Source organism: Pavona decussata, unplaced genomic scaffold (assembly GCF_977016875.1).
Source record: "Pavona decussata unplaced genomic scaffold, jaPavDecu1.1 SCAFFOLD_59, whole genome shotgun sequence".
NCBI classification, from domain to species: Eukaryota; Metazoa; Cnidaria; class Anthozoa; order Scleractinia; family Agariciidae; genus Pavona; species Pavona decussata.
The window spans coordinates 2,499,072-2,522,500 of NW_028145481.1; the positions used below are offsets into that span (position 1 = coordinate 2,499,072).

The 23,429-nt window shown below is 41.6% G+C and overlaps 2 protein-coding genes across 3 annotated transcripts in view; both read right to left on the reverse strand.

Moving 5' to 3' along the window:
• Positions 1 to 7,140: 7,140 nt before the first annotated feature.
• LOC146479429 (uncharacterized) lies at positions 7,141 to 10,006 on the reverse strand. Its single transcript, XM_085111071.1, has one exon. It carries the CDS (start codon positions 9,447 to 9,449, stop codon positions 8,406 to 8,408), a length of 1,044 nt encoding a protein of 347 aa, XP_084967197.1. The 5' UTR covers positions 9,450 to 10,006; the 3' UTR covers positions 7,141 to 8,405.
• An 895-nt stretch (positions 10,007 to 10,901) lies between these two features.
• Positions 10,902 to 23,429, reverse strand: part of LOC146479430 (uncharacterized) — a 24,301-nt gene continuing 11,773 nt past the window's right edge. For both annotated transcript variants that reach the window (XM_085111067.1, XM_085111066.1), the window contains exons 7-13: positions 18,386 to 18,722; positions 17,682 to 17,961; positions 16,198 to 16,531; positions 14,810 to 14,893; positions 14,254 to 14,457; positions 13,345 to 13,578; positions 10,902 to 12,005 (exon numbers count right to left, since the gene is read on the reverse strand). In XM_085111067.1, coding sequence (XP_084967193.1) covers positions 11,282 to 12,005; positions 13,345 to 13,578; positions 14,254 to 14,457; positions 14,810 to 14,893; positions 16,198 to 16,531; positions 17,682 to 17,961; positions 18,386 to 18,722 — 2,197 coding nt within the window. In that variant the 3' untranslated portion in view covers positions 10,902 to 11,281. The remainder of the gene's footprint in view (positions 12,006 to 13,344; positions 13,579 to 14,253; positions 14,458 to 14,809; positions 14,894 to 16,197; positions 16,532 to 17,681; positions 17,962 to 18,385; positions 18,723 to 23,429) is intronic.

The window sequence follows — 23,429 nt, forward strand, 5'->3', positions numbered from 1 at the left end:
GTGGGTCCCGGGACACTTCCTTTGGGGACACCGAAAGACACCGAGCAAAATCTGGACTCAAAGGGGAAGTATCACGAAAACTTTATGTCATTTCAAAACCCAAAAATGTTTTTCTGACAACAGAAGCAAAAAATAATTGACTAGTTTTGTTATAAATTATCTCCCTAGTGTAATAAAACTGTCGATTAGTGCCCCTGGCCAGAGACAGAGTAGGTCGAAATGGATTAAAACTTGAAAAATATTAGGCTAATGTTTCTCAAGTTTTCGCATTTTTGTTTCAAAAATGCGCTAAAACAGAGTACGTGTTGTTCTTGTCAAGAATTGGGTTGATTTCTCTACTCTCGTTGTTCTAGAATTATTTTGTAGCAAAGTGAAGGTCTTATTTCACCATTTTTTAACAAAAGAGGTCAAAAACCTAATGATACTTCCCCTTTAAGGCCGTGTTCTGCAATCTAGATGTAAAGTAACTCGTCAGCCAATTCAGTAGGGGCCGCATATACCAAATTGAAAATTGACAATCCAACAAGCTGTTGGAGACAATTAAGCTCGCGTTTATCTCGTTACCATCCTCGGAGACCCAGGGGCAGCTAATCGGGAGGAACAGATTTGCCCCCGTCCTCACTCGTGTCAGACCTCATAGCAAGCAGCGCGGCCAGAATGAAAGCACTCGCCGAAGCAGCAGCGGCACGGGAAAGCCACCCCCCCCCCCCTCCCCCGGGGGTGGTATTCCCCTATATAACAACAACAACAACAGCGACGTTTTTTTGAAAATTAGAAATATAACTAATTATATTACTTTTCCCCCGCAAATAGTTATGAACTAATCTGGGCGGGGAGAATATATAGATGGACTAAATAACAGTGAAGACACTACTATACAGTGCTATGAGCTATATAAGTATGTGCCGCCCCAAAGGGTATATATTTTGACCATTGTGATCTTAAATCGGGCATGGTTTTCAAGGGAACCACGAGAGCGTATAAAAGTATTGTCATTTCAACTCCAAATGAATAGTATAGAAAGAGAAATGTCCGAAATATATCATTCGAGCTGAATTTTCGAGGGAATTTTATCAATTCTTGACTTCGGTACTGATGCAAAACTTAATTACGCCAGAAGCCAGGTCTGAAATTAAACGGGTATGGATTTTAGAGGCCAGGCCTGAAAATGAGTGCGGAAAATAGCACGATTTGATCTGGATTCGGAGAACCTGGCGGCAGACCTCTACCGAGAATTCCGAGGAGTACCCCCCCAGGGGGGAAGGCAGCGTTGAGAGAATGATCGCCGAATATATATATCTAGGAAGTTATAACTTCAAGATAAGCAGTTCACTGTAAAATACACCCATTACTACCACTGAATTGTGATCGACGAAGGATGAACGCGATTATGTACCAACATTTCCCTGCAATCGATGGGGCGGGCGGGCGCGGGCGGATTAAGGGTGGGCAGGCTGACACGAGATTTAACCTCCATTACCCAAAGATATCTTTTCTTTTCCCCGCGCAAGCTGCTATTGATCTTGGTGTGACGAAGTTAGACAACCGTTTGGTTTTCACCTCAAGCGTTGGAAATAGTCGGCTCAGCCTGATTCTAATAAACGCATTAGTCTTGCTGCCCGCGTTATACTTCACAGTGGTTGATCTAGCGAACTCCAGTGAACGCCACAACATCTTGCATCCGCGGTACTGAGAACACGACATTATCCCTTTCAGAGAAGGCATTTTATGATGAAGGAAAAATATTACAAAACTTGGAAGACACTAAATGCTTCTGTTTTAATGATAATGTTGTTTTTTGTACTAAGGTTTTCAAATTAATTTTTCAATTCCTTGACTATGCTGATATCGTATGGGGGGATAGGGGTAATTCCACTCTAATGTTGCAACTTCAATCTTTACACAATAAAGCTGCAAAAATAATTTTAGATTTGCCCATTGGATCATCTGCTAGTGAGGCCTTGAATAAACTGAAATGGAAAACTTTCGCAAGACGTAGGGCCGAGTATAGGGCAACTTTTATTTATAAATGTTTGAATAACTTATTTTCTCATCGTTTTAATATTGAATTCAATAAGGATAAACACGATTATAATACTAGATGTAAAAATAACATCCGTAAGAGTGCATCTAGTAGGAACTGGGGGCATTGGACCTCGACAAATTTTGCCTCAAACGATTGGAATAAATTAGACCTTTCAATCAGACAAAGCCCATCATTAGCTAGTTTTAAAAGAGTGTTAAGAAATGTAAAGTCTTTAGTCTAATTTTTATATATTCATATATTAGTCTTTATTTTTCTTTTTTTTGTTCTTTTTAATTTTCGAGGACTCTTGTAAATCACTTATCAGTGAAATTGATTTCCTCAATAAAGATTATTATTATTATTATTATTATTATTATTATTATTATTATTATTCAATCTCTTTTCATTGTAATTTTATAATTTTAGTTTGTAAAGGTCCACATCAGCCCTGGGCTTTCATTTGACTGACTTTTTTAAATTAAGTATCTAAGTTTGTATATAGAGGGTGGTGGAACTACAGTAATTCATTTGGAGAAGAATCATTTTCAATGATTCCGTAAAGACGATGACTTAGTAACAATAAAGCAAGGCTGCATAAAAACTGAAAACATTTACAACGAAATACGTCCAACTGAAAAAAACATGAAAGGGTTCACCAGAGCTGAATTTATAAAATGTGATGAGGTGAGGAGGTGTGTGACATGCGTTCCCGTATAAACACGATAAACTGCGTATTCAAACAAGGAGCTTTAGTGGGGAAAGGAAAAGTAATTCTTATTACGCTAGACTTTATTCACCATTGTCCCTTAATACTCGAAATTAAGATTTTTTACATTTATTTTTCTGCACTTTGTTCTTTATTTCCATGGGAATTACATCACGTTGCACTTGGCTAGTTGTAGTCTGTGCAGTGCAATTTTTTTCTTTGGGGGGGGGGGGGTGGGGACTCGGTGGCTCTGCAGAGTGAAGCACTGCACTAATTAATTCGGAGAAGATTATTCCAATATTCCGTAAAGATGATGATTTTGGTAACAATAAAGAAAGCACGACAACCTTACACTCACTGTGCTCACTTTATGTTCACTTTATTTCTAGTGGTCAATAGGCTTAGCTTCACAGCTAGTTTTCAGGAAATCCACTAAATAATACAATAATTAACAAAATCTAAAAGAGTAATGTAAGAGATTCAACTTGTAAAAGTACATAAATATGAATTATTTAAAATGGGTACACGGATAAAAAACACTTATATGGTTTATATCCCATTAAAATGACAAAGAGTTTACCTAAGAGTAAGAATTGTCATTGTCCTATTTTTATGTACAAAAAATTTTCTGCGAGCCAGTCTTCTAATATCCTCTGGTGGGGCATTCCAGAATCACTACACAACGATAAGGGATATGAAATTTGGAATAACCTTCCTAAAGAAATTATACAATCAGAAACTTTGTAAAGTTTCAAAAAGAAGTTAAAAAATGTATCTACAAGGAGCAAAGAGTACGTGTTTATAGCTTACTAAAACGTAATTCTTGTAACGGCAGGCGTTCTCATTGTTGCATGTTGCCCCAAAAAGGCTTGTTAAGATCTCCCGCTCCAAAATCAACAAACTATAAGCTATCGCAGTATGTAATCTGGATACTGAGTTTAATCAGGAGCCCATGGGTTAATAAACAACCGCTGATGCTACTACTTCTGTTTATTAACTGGGAACGGCCTTTCTCCAATACTTGTTCCTATTAACTTCTGGGTTATAGCGCTTACAAGACGACTTACACCCGTGGTGCGTGAGAGGGCCTGGGACTGCTGCGCGCGTGGACACGTTACGGTATACGCGCAAGTGGGTCTCATGACTTGACCAGAGTGCCTTACATTCTGTGATACACAATAGCCAGAAGGCCCTTAATTCAAAGAAACTCCATAATAAAAAAAATTCTACCAAGGTTATTACATAAAAATCTTGAGACATCCCTACTTGAAATGCGAATTCGGTGAATCAGTCTTGGGACCTTGAGAAACGCCATTGACGCCATTGACAACCGTGCATGTTCAAAGTTCTGATACCTGTGTCTCCAGTTCAGTTCTTGTATTTTGTGTTATATTCTCATAACAGGACACAATTGTCTATGGCCGAAATTATAGCCTTTCACGGAAGAATCGTAATCATTACGCTCACTAAATACGTGTGCAACAAGGCTGTGTGAGGCTTTTGACTTCTTCCACGTGGCAGGGAATTTCATAGCGCGGAGTCGTGTGTGCTGCCTTCAGGGTGGTCGCTACTTGGATCCCGCTACTTTACTATTCAAATAGAAAATAAAAACTCTCAATGTACCACCGACATATGATAAGAATCCGCTACCTTTAGCGACTCCTCGGTTATGTCTCTTTGCTTTTATAGCTTTTCGGCACTTCCACCATCTCGGCCGCGACCGGGATTCCAGCCGTCGTCGATAATGTATGATCGGCTCCCCAGATCTTCTTCGGATTCTGTACTGAGAATACCCAGCTGCGAGCATCCATCTGCAGTAGCGGCATCCTCGAGATTACGCCATGGCATTCCATGATTGCTGCCCAGGGCTGTGCCTGTGGATTCTAATGAATTCGCTGAAGCTGTAATGTGGCCAGAACTCGTAGAATAATCACGACTTCTGTTTCTGCCCTTTGCCGAGCAACTTGTTGCTAACGCCATGTAACTTGCACCATTCGAGGTGCCTCTGTCCTCATTGATGCTTTGAAGACCGACAAAAGCTAGTTGGTGATTTCGTTTCCGCTTTCTGCGCTTTACACGGAGATAAACTCCACATGAAACGCAACAAACCGCGATGAATCCCAGAATACTAATGACAACAGGGCCAGCTCGATTCAGATCATGGTTTTGTAAATAATCTTGGACCTCTTCAGGAAATAGATTGGAATACCACACCAGTGCAGCTATAACGGCGAAAAAGCTACACAATATTGCCAGGATCACACAGCAACAACATCCGCCACAACAAGGATTGCAGTTACAGTTGAAACAACCACAGTGAACGCTGCAACATTCGGCATCAACAAACCGCAAAGGCGGTGGCGTTCGAGGTCGGGAAGATGGATCAACTTCCGAACTGGATTGTAAGTCATCCGATTCTTCATCCAGTATCGTCTCTGGTTGGTCGTAGTTTTCTTGAATATACCGCTCCACCTTTTGGACCAAATCTTTTCTCTTCGGCCTCATTTCCCTGATGATTCTATGTAAGAACTTCATCTGCTCTCGCTCCTCGCCGATCTTGTTATGGTGGCGTAGAATGGTGAAAATGTCCCAGCCACTGTTAATCGTCTCTCGTTGGGGAACAGAAATATAGTCTTCACAAATGTGTTTCAAGCTTCGTATATTACTTTGATCTAAGTGATAGTTGAGTCTGTTTAAAAGAAGTGTGAAAGGAGGAATATCGCAGGACATGGCTGATCGATGCAATGGCGGAAATTTCAGATACCTTGTCGTTTGAACAAGGAAACAACATAGTGTCTTACCCGGTCCCCAGTAAGGAGAGTTTGTAGCATAGGGTTAAGCTTTGTTGTTTTGAGAACAAGTTTACTGTTAAGGGAAAAAATTTAAACAACTTTAAAATTTCTCATTACGTTTCATCTTTTTTTATGTCTCTGCGAGGTAATAATTTCAAGCTAAGCAGTTCGATCAAGTACACCCTTCACTACCCCACTGAGGAGAAACAAAGGACAAAATGATGTATGGGGAATCCCCTAATTCGAACTTAATATAAACACGCCCAACTGGCCCGATGATGCAGTGGTAGTTACCGCCCACTAAGATACAGACCGTTTATTATTGCAAGCATCATAACCAAAAAGCTCCAGTCGTTGCGAAGTGGAATTGCATTTTACCACTTACGAAATGCAATCCGGAATAGAGGTGGCCATGCGCTCATCTTGGCGTCTTTCAGCGAAGTCAAATGCAGGAACATAAAGTGTGTTTTTAAAAAGTCAATCTACGCCGTCACGCGTGACCAGTATTTTCGAGAATGAAATGGACATTTGAATTGCTCTTTGTAATGTCCGACATTTGAATGGAGGGTGTTGATTTCTCAGGAAATCTTTCCGATAAAGACGCATTAACTAAAAAAAAGATTTAAAATACTTAGCAAACAATTGTTATTCTTGAAATGCTTAATGCTGTGACTCAAATTTCTGCAAGGCTGATCGGACTGCGTAGAAAACTTAACACGACAGCTCGAAACAGCTGGCCACGGTTGCCGCATTCTGTTGATTCTCGGTTTAACGTTAAGTTTTCTACGCAGTCCGATCAGCCTTGCCGAAATTTAAGTCATTTATATTTTTGGCTGATTAGATCTTTTACAGATCCTGCGTATACTTGCAGCATTTTCGTTGTGCGGTTCCTTGCTTATTGTTTGCTTAATGCTGTAATGTAAAGAAAAATTCATAGCTTTATACCGTCAATAAACTAGGGCATTTTTTACGGGAACTCTGAAATCTCTTTGACGATGTTCAAAACTGACGTGTAAATTTCAAAACTCCGTAAAACTCGGAAAATAAGATTTGTTCGTCACAGCTTACCAAGATCCCGGTGGCTTGATACCGAGATCTCGGCAAGCAGTCCCATACTAACGAACATATGCTGCTCGTTAGGAGAATTTGTTCATACATCAAGACGTCTCAATCTAAAGTCATAATTTCATTGATTCTCATAACTTCAATGTGAAGCTGCAAACTTGGACAGAGTAAAACAAGAAATTATCCTCCCAGCACCCCCCTCCCCCCCCCCCCCAATGAATTCGCGCGCAAAGAAAAACGCGCCATTTTCCCGTCATTGAAATGGGCGGAGGGGTAGCCTTAATTTTTCATTTTAATTGTCCAATGTTGCGGCTAAATGCACTTCAAAGGGTTTAAAAAGACGGAAAATAGGAGAGAGAACAAAATGCCCATGATACGGGGGGGCTAGCTCAGTTGGTAGAGCGCTGCAGACTTCTGAGCGCGGGAAGCTGCAGTTGGCCGGAATCCTAGTAAAGCGAAAACTTGAGAGTCTAAAATAACTGAAGAGGAGGTAATAAAAATAATAAAACATTTTGTTCACACTCAATAGATTAACAGCAGCATAGCTGGTGTGGTAGGGTCTTACTAAACGAATTTTATTTATTTTAGAAAATTGAAAATTACAACAGATTCTACGGCGAACAAGGTAAACTCATTCACAATGTAACTAGACTGCAAAACAGTCGTATTTTTTGAGTTGGTCTCTCAACAAATACGAGCAGTCTTCAAACAAAAGGTCTGGAACGAAGCATTTTCATGTTTGTGAGGCTTCGCGCGCGAGGATCCACACTTTCGGTGCTTCGTGCAAAACCTGACTGTTTGGCAGGCGAGACTTAATTTAATTACGTTTAAAGCTATTTACATTATTTCTGCCCTGTCATTATCACTCCAAAACTTTCATAGATCGGCCCTGCAATAACCCTGCAGTATGTAGTCTCCTTCGGCTTTGCAGCCGCTCAGGCCGGAGTCACGCATCGGGGAGCATTGCGTGACTCCGACCCGTGCGGCTGCGAAGGAGACTGTGCAATGTGATAATGATCTTTTGAAGAATTCAGTTCTGAATTCAGTCCTTGAGCGAGGTAAACAAGATTCAAATTTCGTTTGCTTTGAAAGCTAGCTAATGAAATTCCAAGTAAACGAAGCATGTAGGGCTGGTGTGCGGGCAAAAAACTGCATCATCATTCATAAGATTCGGGTTTTCAGTATCTGATAGATCCGGACTCGAAACGTTAACAGCGAATATTGAAAAACGTACAAGGATAACTAACGCGTGATGCGTAACGTTACTCTAGATCATGACGCAAATTACGATCCGTTCGTTATTGACCCGGCGTCACATCTAAACGAAAGGTGTAAGGATTAAAGCCTGGGGATTATAAAAAGCATTCGTATTACAAATGTCCTTTTCCCTGTATTTCATTCTGACTGCAAGAAATGCAATTCTATCTGGTGGTTACTTATTGCCTCACTATATCTCTGTATCTATCTATTTGGTAGGCTGCGAGCAAGCTCTCTTGGGGGTGATGGCGGGAGGGGGAATAAGGATCTACCCCCAAGAGAGCTTGCTCGCAGGCTATCTATTTGGGGGAATTAGCGATGCGGGAGGTTATCACTGCTAAGAGATTGTAGGCTTACGCACCACGCAGTCAAATATGGCCCGAGTAAAAGCTGGAAACAGCTTCTTGTTTACACGTAAAATGACGTCTGGCACGTGCATTTCTACTACAAGAGAGGCGGCAACGGAACGTATTCAGAACAGTTTATTTTACGTCATGTGGTCCCTTGCATCCAAAAGTTTCGTAATTTTCTTTTGTTTTCCCGTGCATATCTTGCCCTATTATACCGGATTGGCGCCTCCGTGCTCCGTATTCCAGCAACCTTCGACCGATCCGTCGTCTCCCTTGCTTTCCTGATCTGTGTCGAGTTCCTGCGACGTGAAAACAGGCGAGAAGTTATCTGCTTCGAGGTCTTGACCACGCCATAGAAAGCGCGAGGATTGCGTGCGAGATGAGCCCATGGAAACAAGGGAGCTCGAGGCTGTAATGCGGCCAGTACTGCAAGTGCATTCATGTGTTGTTTGACGGTCTGTCCTACCAGCGAACGCCGAGCAACTTGTTCGCGTGGCATCCGAAGCTGCGTAACTTCCGCAAATTGGTTGATTGCTCCAGCTTGCGGTGTCGCAAGCCGCACTTGAGAGCACTGCGTAACCTGGGTCAGGATTTCGCCGCTTTACGTGTAGGTAAACTCCACATGAAAGACAACAAGCCACGATGAATCCCAGGACACCAATGATAAATTTGCCGGTTTTAAACAAATCGTGATGTTTACTAGTATGGAAATATTCGTGGACACTATCAAATATATCGGAGTACCATACCAACGCTGCTACAGCGGTGAAGAAAGCAAACAATATTGCCAGGATTACACAGCAGCAACATCCACCACAACAAGGGATACAGTTACAGTTACAGCAACCACAACATCCACAGCGAACACTGCAACATTCTGCATCAACAAGTACAGGCGTTGCGGGTCGTGGAGTTATGTGGCCATCCGAGCTAGATTCTAAGTCATCCAGTATCTTCTCCGGTTGCTCGTAGTTATCTTGAATATGTAGCTTCACCATCTTGACCAAATCTCTTCTCTTCGGCCTCAGTTCCCTGATGATTCTAAGTAAGAACTTCATCTTTTCTGGCTCCTTACCGATCGCGTTTTGTTGACGCAGGATTGAGAAAACTTGCCAGCCGCTGTTGATCGTTTCTCGTTGGCCACCAGGGATAAGACTTTCACAAACGTGTATTAAACTTTGTAGATTCCTTTGATTTAATTCGTTGTTGAGGTCGTTTAACAGGAGTGTAAATGGATCGAGGGAAGAAGGCATGGCGGATCAATGTTCAGAACCCTAATTCCGCTTCTTCGACGAATACAAAGTAATGCCTTAGGAGGACCCCCGCAAGGAAACGTTTAAACATTTCTGTTTTGCGAAAACGTAGACTATTAACGAAAAATATCTCAAAATAATTTTGAAACCCCCGTTATAATTCATTATCTTTTATCATATGCGAGGCAATAACTTCAAAATAAGCAGTTCAGTGTAAAGTACACCCTTCACTACCCCGCTGAGGAGAAACAAAAACGAAAGTTATGTTTGGGGAATCCCCTAATTCGTGGAATACCACATTTATAAAGGTGATATTCTAATGCATCCCACCATTCCATGACACATCGGGCAGCGTTTCCTTTCCTAGCCAACGCTAGAAACAAACCGATATACTTTTAAAGTGTTACTGAAAATAAATTTTGCATTTTGAGGTTTTTCGCTCAAGGCTTGGTTTTAGCCTGCGAACGCAGACGTATTTCCGGCTGTCGCTTCTCTCGGCAGCCGAAAATACGTTCTGCATTAAGGCTAAGTTAAAACCTTCCCCATCACCATAGTCAACTTTGTTTTGAGAATCCGGTCTGTTATCATGACAAACATAAATAATTGACGTAATATTTCAAACACGAGTCACAGTGTTTCATCACATATCAAACACCGAGAAGAGAGTTGAAAATACGACGCGTAGCGGAGTATTTTTGACGAACTTCGAGGTTTTTGATATTGTGATGAAACACTGTGACGAGTGTTTGATATAACTTCTCAAACAAACTGATTTTGAAGGAGAAATTAAGGATGCAAAAACGAGGCGTTTCCAAACATGTCACGGTGCATGATTTCCTTTGTCTTTGGCTTTTGAATTATTTATGAGTTTGAGAATGTGATTTCAAAAACTTTATTGGCAGTTTCGATTGACACATTTGATCGAGTTTGGATTACATGTTCAGTTGAGCGTATGAGTTTACTGGTATCAGTATTCGTATTTCCTTCAGATCAAATAATTATCATCAATAAAACCCCAATTATTCGATTGACTGGCTTTCCAACAATAACATTACTGTCGGCTGTATCGATTCTAATTCTCCAGCGGTCCAGGGTCACGCTATCACGAGCCAAACATGTCGGCTACTTTGACGTTGTAACGTCACAGGTTCACGATACATATTACCCTTGCCAAATGAAGTAAACTATGGGGAAAGAAATCGTCAATTTGATTGTCTACAGAGCGCATTTAAGTGCGCCTGAGGGAGGCCCTCATCCGATACTCAGTTCTGTTAAAAAGTGATTATAGCCTAAAACAGTTCTATGTTGATTATTTGCAGTTTTTAAAACTTCACAGTCTTTAAAAACTTCTTTGCAAATTTAACTCTATTGTATTATCCTTCGATCTCCCTCTTATGTAACGGCTCTACTGAAAGTAGCTAACAGCGGAATGGAATCAAAACATAGAACAAGTTTATTTTAAACCCTGTTTATTTTTCTTTATCACCCAAGGTCAGTGTCCACTTGCACTGGATTAAACATCGATAAAAATTGCGATACATTGTTCTTTAAAATCACAAAAACACTAACGAAACGAATTACATGGAGAAGATCGATATTTTTTAAGCTGAAATGTCATTTCTATTCTAGAGCACCATTGCCTAGCAAGCATGTTAGGAGGGGGATAAAATGAGAAATAAAAAACGGGCAAAATAAAGGGGTGAACGTTGGGAGGGGGTGGGGTGGTGGGTTGAGGGGCAGCCGAATCAAAGAGACGATCTTTTCTTCCGCGTTCTATGATGTACAACAAATCAAACAAACAAGAGTAGATACAGGTCACGGCGATCAGCATGTTACTGCTGGAACATGCCGCTATTTGGAGAGAAGGGCCATACAGTCACCTCCCCGGTAGAAGTCCCCCCAGAGGGATTAAGAAGGGAATGTACGTGCGGCAGAAGTACTGGAGGCCGCGGTGGTGGGTTAGCAGCGAACCCTGAAATGTTAGGAGGCACGAAGGCACCCTCAGTATTATCAGAGGCGAGCATCCTAGAAATGACAACTTGTTGAAGCTCTTGAGCGGACATGGAGCTTAGGTTGTTACTTTGTACGGGGATGGATGGGGTATTCAAGGACCCTTCTGGATTGTTCCGATGCACGGGATTGCTCTGCTCCACTGGGATCCTTGCATTGGCTAACGGTGCCTGGGAACTTGACACAGTGCTGGTCTCCAACGGGGTAACGAACCCAAACAAGATGGGTATCCTTTGAGTAGCGGGGACGGTCAGAGAGCCAGTAGTGACTGATGTGTTCAGCGGCGTAGCTCCGTATAGATGGCTTGGAGTATTCAGTGGAGTGCACGTAGTTTGTCTGACCTGGGAGGCCTGGGTTGAGTGAGCAGCCGCAGTTGTAGCTCGGGTCGTGCCTTCACGTTGGCCAACACTTTGCGTCCCTGAGGTCTCGTTGACACCTGTTTGACTGGACTCTTGTGTTTGTGACTCGGCTGTTCCAATTTCCTGGGAACTACCCTGAGTTGCCGTTGTTTCAGAGCTCGATTTCTGCCCTTTTGCCTTCCTTGGCCTACAAAACAAAACATGGTTCCTTAAAAAACGTCTCCACAGCAGCAAAACTGAACAACAAACACAACAACAACAAAAACAAACCAAAAAAAAAAGCTTTCTCCAAAACTTTAATTGCTGTGCTATCGCTGCTAAGTAGTTTTAGAGACTGGTTTTTGCTTTTAGCGTTGGTGAACTTTTCACATTCAAAAATTGGTCAGGGCGAAGGTATTGTAATCCTGAGGTTCCACATTCAAGTCCTCCTCTCCAACAATTAGATTTCTCGCCGGTAGTTCAAACCTGAGGCCGTCATTGTAAAGATACTTTCTCTCATTTTTTCCTCTCACGTTTAGTTTCCACAGTTAGCGCCGTCATACTCAGTGGAAAAACCTGTGACATATTTTGTTTGTTTGTTTGGTTGTAGCTTTTGCTGCCTGGCAAACTATTCTCCTACTGGAGTTTACACCTTATGCTTGCTTTCTTTTACGTTACTTGTGAGTTTGGCGGGTTTTTACACCAAGGACGAGCCAATATACATCGAGACACTATAAAGAGCGACTAATCAATCGACTCGAGGCATCACCTCCCCCTCACACTTGGGAACTTAAGCATTAGGGACATAAGCAACCACGACGGCGAACGCCAACGAAAACGTCACTTGAAAATATATGTTCGCGTTACTTGCAATACTTCGCGGTTATTCCAATTCGTTCAACCTGTAAAATATAGCCGAAGTATCCTGGAAAAGAATCTGTAGGAACGACGTTCAGTTGAGACAGAGAATGAAAAATTTGCCGTCATGTGCTCACGTTCTCCACACGTTCTTCGCGTTGTTGTTTTGCCGAGAACGGCGAAGAAATGTACAAAATTTATCGTATAGTGTATAAAATCGCCAGGTGTGTCACCGGCTTAACATTTTTGGCCTTGACCGTGCACAAACCACAATAGATTTTGAAATGCGTTGGAGCAAATGGCCAATAGAAACGGTCCTGTTAAAATACTCAGCTGTAGTGTGAACGTTAAAACAAAGGATAAGGCAGGTTCGCGGCCCTTCCGACATAAATTGCAGCACCTTTGTTGTCATGGCAAGGTTTCATAACCAGTCCCTCAATTAACTATGATATAACAGGGTACTTACGCAACGACAGCGCCGCAAAACAATAGGTTTCATGAGCAAAAATAATCGCTCTGTACGTGCGTTGTAAATTTTGGACTAGTTATAGCCCTTTTTTTAGAGTGAAGGGCTTCACACACGGTAGGTGCTTTCTTTGCCATTCACTTATTTCTCAAACAAAAACGAGACTGCTCATTCGAATTTTAATTCTATTTTTCCCCACAACAAGAGCGTATCACTCTCATACCTTGGTCTGCTTTCAGCACCTTCCTCATGCCAGCGTTTGACGTGTTTTTTCAGGTTCCCCGCTTGTGCAAACGCCTGTCCGCAGTGTTCACACGGGTAAGGTTTTTCACCGGTATGTGTCCGACAGTGCATACCTAAACTGCTAGGGCATAAGAAGGATTTTCCACACAGGCTACAGAAAAATTTCTTCTCGCGAGGTTTCTCCTCTGGGCGCTGCTCTTTATTGTGGACAAACCTGACAGAAAAATAAAATTTGGTTTCTTAGGGACACGTTTTACTACCCTCCAGTAGTATGTTTCCCAAAACAGTAGCGTAGTACGTTTGCTTTGGTTTTGCGATTGCCGCGCTCAGTATCTCTTTGATTGCTTACTCGTAATTTCCCGCGCTTGGCACCGGTTGCATGTTTTCCCGCGCTTGGCACCGGTTATATGTTTTCCCGCGCTTGGCACCCGTTCCATGCTTTCCCGCGCTTGGCACCGCTTATATGTTTTCCCGCGCTTGTCACTGGTTACAGTGTTCCAGCGCTTGGCACCAGTTACATGTTTTCCCTCGCTCAGTACTGGTCACGTGTTTTCCCGCGCTTGGCACTGGTTACAGTGTTCCAGCGCTTGGCACCAGTTACATGTTTTCAATCGCTCAGTACTGGTCACGTGTTTTCCCGCGCTTGGCAATCGTTACATGTTTACCTGCACTTGCCACTATTTTCCCGCGCTTGGCAATGGTTGCATTTTTGTCGTGGCTAGCACCGATTTTCATTTGTTCCGTCTCAAGTGACAGATTCCTCGCTTAATGGATTATTTAATTACTTAGTTCATTACATTTGTTTCTTCTTTCTAAATGAAAAAAAATGTGACCGGTTGGTTTTCGTTTCATGACAGATTTTAGACTTAAACTCTATCTGAAAACCCACCTAACATGTTTGGTCAGGTTTCCAGGTTGGCTGAAACCCTTTTGACACACTTGACACTGATAAGGCTTCTCTCCAGAGTGGGTTCGCTGATGAGCTTTCAAGTCTGAGGGACCTGGGAACATCTTGTCGCACAGCTCACAAGCATATTTCCTGGCACTCTTGGGATTAATGGGTCGACCTTCAACCATTGGACAACGTTTACATCTGGTAAAATGGAAAACAGGTTAAGGACTAGCTGATTTTAACTCAACTATCTGACTTGGATTGCGAAATGACTGACACACGAAAGAAGGCCCTGACCGACTGACACACTAATTGGCACACTGACTGGCTGACTGATTGACTGACTGACTGACTGACTGACTGACTTACTGAATGACTGACTGACTGACTGACGGACACTCCGAAAGAATGATCGACTGGCTGGCTGACTGACTGACTGACTGACTGACTGTCCGGCCGACCAAACGACGGCCTGACTGACCGACACATTTGGCTCACCTACCGACCGACTGACTGACTGATGGACCATTCACTACAGTACCATTATGCATACCTGATGTGTTTCCTCAAGCCCGACTTTTGAACAAAGTCTTTACCGCAAAGCTCACATTTATATGGCTTTTCCCCAGTGTGGCACCTGTGAGTGAAAAGAAAAGTTATAAATGAATACGCCCGCCATTTCTAATACTATTATTTTCACACGAATGATACGTTTAAAATCTTTACCGTGACGTACGAAGTCTCGGCAAGCTAAAGATGGGAGGTACCCCCCTTAATTACCGCCAACCCCGAATTTGAAGATAACACAGAACGGGTCATATTAATAGACCATTTACGATACATTACAGTGCGACGCGCCTTAATCAAACATTATACGCGAATTTGATTAACGGTCATGCCTCCTTGCAAAGTCCAACAGGCAAGTGACGCAACAACGAATTATTGAAAACATGTCGTATTGTATTTTATGGCTTACTTGTAAAAAAAAAGTTTGTTGGGTGGCCACGGTAAGGCGCGTCGCACTGTAAAATTCTAGCTTGGATATGAGGCTCGGGGGAATAAAACAACATAAATTACATCGAGTTTCAGAGATGAATGATTACTTTCTGTTGTTTTAATTCCCCAAGCCTGATAGCCAAGCTGGAATTTAACATATCGGAAATGATCTATTCATATTCTACCTATTCTAGAGGTTGAACTGGAACTAGGTTATAACGGAGCGGAGGTTAAATCGGAGAAATAAGGAAAGAAAGTTGAATCGAATTCGAATTTAGCCGAATTAATTAAACTCGGCTGAATTGATTCAGACGCCGAAATTAATTTACTGAAACATACTACAACTGAAGAAAATTGCCGATTTGTCATAATTTTGCATTTGAGTCGACTCATGTGAAGTACGCCGCGTCTGAATCACAGCCGCTATTCCCGGCTGAGCCGATCCGAATTAAATCGGTGATTCTGAATTGATTCAGAAACCGTATTTCACATGAACTTAATTCATTGAATTCGATTCGGCTCATATGAAGTACGACGTCTGAAACGGGCGTAAAAGATCGAAAATGAAACTTCCAACCCTCCTCCCTGCAAAAAAAAAAACAACAACAACAACAACAACTACAAAAAAAAAACAGTTCGAGTGAGACTCCGTTGTTACAAGCTGGTGCCGATTCAACCTTGACAAAAAGACCTTTGCAACACGCACACTGACGGCCGCCTTGGGGTCCAACAGACAGCTGACAGCTGGTTTTGGAAGTCTTTAACTGTCAGCCGAAAAATGCCGCGATGTTCACTGAAAGCTGACAACAGGAAACTATACAATTACCTGATGGCTGAAGATTGACTAAAATTTGAGCTAATACCTGTGAAATGACCGAAAATTTAACTAGCAACTGAGATTCCAGCACGTTGTGAGCAACGTTCACCTGGCATGCAAGATCTTACCTAAAATGAACAACCAGTTGATAACTTGTGAAAAATGCCTTGTCGCACTTGTCACACCGGTGACTCTTGTGAGGCGAGTTCATTGGCTCAAGGTGTCTCCTTCGCGTATGTTTGGCCAGATTTTGCTGGGAAACAAAAGTCGCCCCACACTCATTACACATGCACGCCTTATCTGTGGTACCGACATGTGTCTTCACGTGTTCCACCAGTTCAGGCTGTGTGTCGAACACTTGATCGCAGCCGTCAAAATTACAGCAAGACTTGTCGCTGGTGTATTTCTTCTGGACTTCTTCTTTCTCGAAGTGACTCGCATGCTTGTGCCGCCAAAGATGGCCTTCAACAAACAAAGTGAACAAAGACAAATTCAATAACAGCCTAGACTGTGGGCAGTTTCTCTTTTGCTCGAGAATCCGCGCGAGTCGCGCGAGCGAGCGGTAAAGCCGCAAGTAGCGCGTGCGCGCGACTCGCGCTTCGAATATCTTGCGTTCTCCCCCGCGGATTCTCGAGCAAAACAGAGACTGCTCGTAGTCTAAGAGCAGCCTGTTAGTGAACGTAAATGTTCTGTTAGTTTCACGATAACGTATACATACGTGGAGGATCCCTAAAACATGACTATTTTAAACTGAGAGGTACTAGGACGTAGTCGTTCAAGGTGTGCGAGGGCCCAAAAAGAAATTTTCTTGCCCCTTTTCTACAGATTGCCGGTTGTCTTTAGTAGAAACTAACACAATCTTAAAATGTTTATGCTTTCAAAATCACAAAACATTGAATTTTTGGTAATGGATTTTGTGCATGTAAAATAGCTTTTCGGGTCCAAAATTTATTCAGGGGTTTGAGACCCGCATGCCAAGTGGTTAAGAAAGTCTAATTTGTGATCATCATATAAGCAGTAGCAAAACTCAAGTTTCTGCGGTGCTGTTTACTATATTATAAAAGAACGTTAAAAAAGTTAGTTACAAAGTATAAAAGAATTAGTTGTGCGTCCTACCGGTTCGTATTAGTAACTTCATAATTATTATTTATTATAGATTTTATGAGGAAGCCTAATATTATAAGCCCTATGGGTTCTTTTTAGGCTTCCTTGCCACTTTTCTTTTCGGTGTGTTCCGCATTAGTATAAATTTTGACTTGACTAACTCGTGATTCTAACTTACGAGTCTGTGGATGAAATCCTAAGGTGTGACTATTCAAATGAAAGCTACTGAGCAGTACTTTCCAATGGTGCTGTTTATTATGCTGTATAAGGTGGTTCTACCTTTTGAGTCTGTGGATGAAAACCTAAGGTGTGACCATTCAAATAAAAGCTACTGAGCAGTACTTTCCAATGGTGCTGTTTATTATGCTGTGATAGGTGGTTCAACCTTTTGAGTCTGTGGATGAAATCCTAAAGTGTGACTATTCAAACGAAAGCTATGAGCAGTACTTTCCCAAGGCACTGTTCATAACATGCAAGATTCATAAGAATAAGTAATAAAAGCAGTTACCTCTTTGAGTATAGGTCGCATCACAATAATCACACTTGTATGGCCGCAATCCTTCATGCACAGACTGTATGTGGACCGCCAAGACACGGCTGTTAACATAAACCTTGTTACACACGTCACAGGTTACAGGTGCCTTTGAGGGGCCATCAGACTGCTGTGACCTAGGGACCTTATCATGCACGCTCTTGATGTGCCTGGTAAGGTGCGTTTTTTGAGTAAACTTCCACGAACACTGCTCACACTGGAACGGCCTTTCACCGGTGTGGCTTCGCTGATGGCTCTGAGAAAACAATTACGGAATAGCGAGACCATGTTGAGTCTCAGAGGAATAAAAAGGTTTTGCTTTTGTACGGCAAGCCTCGCCCAGACGCGAATTCAGTGCGAGGTTTGCCGTGCAGAAATAAAGCTTTTTATTCTTCTGAGACTCAACATGGCCACCGAGTAACAAAGGTCTATCGGTCATAACGAGTTTGTTCGAAGACCCACCTTGTCTAAGGTAGGGGGTTATTGAAGACACCACCTATCTCATGAACATTACCGACAAAATTTTATTGGCTTTAAAATATTTGAGTTCACACAAAAATACTCAGTGGTTACACTTTCAATCATTACAAAAATCTTACCGGAACAAAAAATGTCATCAATAATTTCAAAAAGTTTTTTTGTTTACATACTTAGGGTCATTTAGTGAGCTATATACAAACCTTCAGAGTATGTTGGGAGTCAAATGTTTTATCACAGTCTTCTTCAGGGCAGCTGAATTTCTTCTCGCGTTGCCTGGTGTTGTTAGGGACGTATCCCGGAGCGTGTTTTTTACGATGCTTGCTCAAATTACTTTTGGAAGAAAACTTCTTTCCACACTCTTGGCACTTGAGGACATCGCTTTCGCTGTGACTGACTATATGTTCCCTCAGGTATGCTTTATTATAGGTCTTGTGGCAAACGGGGCATTCTTGCTTTTCAGACGGGCCATCATGTTTGGTGCGGACATGGCGAGCCTTTTCTTTAAGGGTTTGAAACTGTACATCACACAACGCGCACCTGAAATGAAAAGAGTTTTACACTATTTTACTTAGTTCCGATTTATATGACGTGTCGGTTGGATTCCAAAGCCATTTATATTTAGCAATTATTCCACAAGCGCACATCGAATATCAGATGATAGATTCGCGCCTCGTTGGCTATCTATCATGTCATATCCAACAACCATGAGTGGAATAATTGTTTTATTAAAAACAATAAAACCCATCGCTAAATCTTGCTGGTTTCGCTTTCCGAGAACTACCAGAAGACAAGTGGTCACTATTTCTTGGGCATGGTATAATGGCTCATATACCATTGCCACTACGCCATCCAAATCCCTGGAATTGTATTATACAATGATTCAGTTTTTAATCATAGAACTGAACATATACCACGACCACACTCAAGCATTTTGAATGGAGATAAAAAAAAAAGGTTTTCAGATGGTCCCGTTTACACTTGTGTTCGCGTATTCATTTCTTTCGTTTGTACAGTCTACATATAAACCAGTGTTAGATCGAATACGCTTGTTCGACGAACACCTCCGTTTTTGATCATTTTGAAAAGTTTACACCTGGACGAAGATCAAACCACATACAAAAGTTTCAGTTTGCCCACTTTGTTGCCCACACATTAAGGAGAAATGTAACACAACAATCAAAGTGCACTTGTTTTTACCAAAATCAGAAATAAACTTGCGTGGATTGGCTTGCGTGGCCAAACAATGAAATAGGGTACTAACCAAACTAGGGTGCCAATTCGGGTTCGACTAAAGCCGTTAAAAGTTGGTCATCGCAGAAATCGGAAGCCAACAGAAGTCCTGACTAAATTAAACAGAGTTACACGAAAAGAACGTAGTTTTCTCAAATTACATTCTCTTGCATTACAAATCACCATGTCGGAAAAAATTCCTCTATGAGCAAGAGTATTTCTCAGTTTTTGGGAAGAGGAAATTCAGAACCTTTTCCGATTGCTTGTTGTGAATACAGCTCCGTTTTGCGTAGGCCGCTTGCTACTTTGGTGTCGTCTGAACCACTTTGCACCTATTTTGGTAATCAGTATTTTGCAATCATTTTAGCGGTCAATCCACAGGAAATACCGAGAGAAGTGACGGGTCATTCTACGGCTGCTCAAAAATGATCAAAATAACTGCATAGTTTACGTATTGTAAACAAACAAGACAACGAATCGTTCATGCTTTTCCGGTCCAAATGTCATAAAATAAGAATCCAGAAAAGAAGCGTTGCGCGAAACTGACCTTTTTCCAAGAAAAATAAAGCGAGCCTACGTAGCTTTTCAAGCATAGATATTAAGAATGTTGTTGTTTGTAAATATGAAAACTGACAGAAACGTTTTCATGCTGTGATATAAACAAAAACTACGTAATCCCAAGTGAATGATGGCCTCTAAAAACAATGCCGGGGTGTTTTGATGGAATGTATCGGTTTTCAGCAGAACATTATCTCAGGTCAAAGTCCATACACTAAATTTTCTGCTTGGAATGTCTTTCGGTGTGATAAAAATAAAAACGCGTTTACACCCGACACAAACTTGGACAGCAGGCTCCGGTTGTTCAAACTGAGCGGATAACTTCATCAAGTCAATAAATCGATATGCAGCGGCTAATTAACAATTATTCCACAATATACAAGATCATAGGTAGCATGCAACACGGCGCGTAGCGCTGAGTTCGCTATAATCATCTCGTATCACCAACAAACAAGCACGAGCGGAATTATTGCTTTATTAAAAATATCGACGACAACTAGCTAAATCTTGCTGATTCAGTTACCATATTTGTGGGGTATGGTATAATGGCTCATATACCACGGCCGTTAAACCAACCAAAACTCTGGAACTGCGTTATCCAATGAATCAGTTTTTAATAATACAGTTTATCTAGTTTTCCGCTCTTGAACAACTGGGGCCAGGTGACGGTATTGTAGAATCGAATGTTTGGTGTTATCAACAGTTGATAGAGATACGAGTGCTGATCTTTCCAGCGTTAGTCCTTCGTCAGAGCGAATGCAAAGAGCTAACGCTCAAAACCTCAGCACTCGAATCTCTTTACAGTGGCCACATTGCCTTATAAGCGCTGTTGATAAACCAAACATTCGTCTTCACTCCCCATGCACCGACGCAGTACCAGTATCTTTAAGAAATTTACCATGATATAAACAAAGCCTAACTCTGACCATGGTTTCAGACAATCATTGTTATATGCCTTCCGCTGTTTTATAAGTTAGAAGTCACGTGTAAAACACGTATAAAAGTGTGTCTTGTTACTAATCTGTCGTCTTGACACAGTTTACATCAGATAACGTTGTCGTTTGTCTATTCTGATTGTGGATCCCTCTCTGAACTTCGTCTGAATAATCGACCCTAAGGGTTGTTTGTATCGGAACCACAACATGTCCAAGATAATTTGCCGTAACTCTGCTTCACAGAAGTTCAATACATAAGAAATGCAACTCTTCTTGGCGACATCATGTCGCATCATGTCTTGTAACCTTGAAGGCGATTTTCCTGATCGTCTTCATTCCGTCCCACTCATAAAGGAAAGACCGAGATCGAAATAATTGGCAAAATCACTCAAATAATGATACTCGGCTCAACAACAGGACCCAAATATCGCAAAATTCAGCTTATTTTATTGACTTTCTTCTTAATAAGTTTCTTAATAGTTCTTTTAAAGAATTCTTTGGACAAGCCGCAGTTCCCATACAAACCCATATAATTTTCGCAACGGTAATGCTGTGTGTTTTTGGGTTGTTTGTGATACCCAAGAAACGCAAGGCCGGGGAACATTTCGCCACAAAAAAAGGCAATAAAGCACGCCCCTTAAGCGTGCGTTTCCACACATAGCCAATCCGGTTTAAGTTTCTCAAGTGTGCTGAAACACGCGGGAAAAGTGAACTCGCGCGAGATCAAAGTCTGCGCCGGTTTAATTCCAGCAAACAAGCTGAGTAAGAATGTTCTGCCGCCTCAAGGCAGAGAAAGCGAAAACTCCCAAAACTGGCCTAACACGTTATGCGCCGATGCTTAAAGTTATTTTTCTTCATGTGGATACCTGCCCTTACTTGCTCGAAGAAAAAAGATGGTATGTTCTATTGATTTCATTTATGCTAAGAGGTTTCGTTTCCTTGGTAAGCTCGCTTTTCCGGCTATTTTCAGCGATATGCTTTTCGATCGAAGGTTCATACATCCGGCTTGGTAAGTGGCCTTCATCGGCATTGAAACTTACTATGAGAAATGCACTGTCACGCAGTTAGGACTGCTAGGACTGGTTGACTAACGTGGACAGATGACGACCAATTTTTTTTTTTCATCATAAGCGTATTAATCCCCTCAACCATACAAAAGGCATATGGTTTCCAGCCTACATAAAACTGACAGATTCTCTGGGATCAATTATGGCTTTCTATTAGAGCAGACATACTTTAAATTAAACGCGAGTAGAAGTTGCTCAATGGCCAGATTTGGACCGTAGCCCTTCAGGTATTTTTGTGACTTATCAGCGACATAATCTGTCCTTGGATCTACAATCCGGTGCTCTGGAGAGACGGATCATGAAGTGATGAAGATATAATTTTTCTGCCCCGGCAGTCCACGTCGAAATGAAATTTCCATATTTTGTTAAACTGTAGATACGACGAGGTCTAAAAACGTTGTAACTGGCGCGATAGTTATTTTGTTCTTTACTAACTCAGTTGTAAAACTGTAGCTCTGCAATAACCCTATACCCAGTTTACATCTCATTAATTTCTGCCTGCTTCTCTGTGAGCCCCGGCAGTATCATTATACAAATTCCCCCCAACTGAACTGGTCTTCGTACATTCGAGTACCAATCGAGAAGCTTCGAGAGAACTTGTTCAAATATCAAGACAATTCATCTTTAGTGTTTATTTGCCAAATTTTCATGACCCTACATGTATTATAATCCACTGATATGATAAGGAGAAATTTGATGGTGATCATTATTGGGGCATAAAGGATTGATACTGCTCAATGCCCTTTGTAGATGCCTTGTTATACTGTAAGGAATTAATAAAACATTCAGTGGAACTAACGCGTGTTAACTTCACAGGAATTTGACCAGGCATCTACTTTGAAATGAAGGATTTAAACGCCAACGAGAAAACGAACGAACGAAATTAACGCGAACGCTAATTCACCATGTTTCCAAATCTATTTCGTCTCAAACACAATGGGTCACTTATTAAATGACAGTTTAGACGGTGTTGAACAAAACCACGTTCTATAAGCCATTTTCAATTTTGACAATAGTCACATCTAAACATTTTCTGCCGCTGACGGTAACAAGGCATGAAGGCTTGCATCCCAGACTAGACACTAATATCTATTTAAAGTAAACCAGTTATAAACAGATTTGGAGGCCCACTGATTGCCTTAAGCCGCGGCCTAAGTTAGACTCTGTTTAAATAACTGACCCAATGATACCGGAGACAGACATTTCTGATGCATTCAAACAAAACAAAGAGAACTGTTGTATAAACTGTACTGGAAAAATAATCATAGTTAACCTTTAACATTTTTCCTTTCATTTATCGTGCACCGGTGAATGATTGAAACTCTACTTGTTCGGTATTGGGAGACAATAGTCTACATCAGGAGGCAAATCATGCCAGACACATTCCTCGATAAAGCAATCTCCTGACAGCAAACCAAATAAGAGAAGAAGCTTTATCATTTTTTGGTGATTTC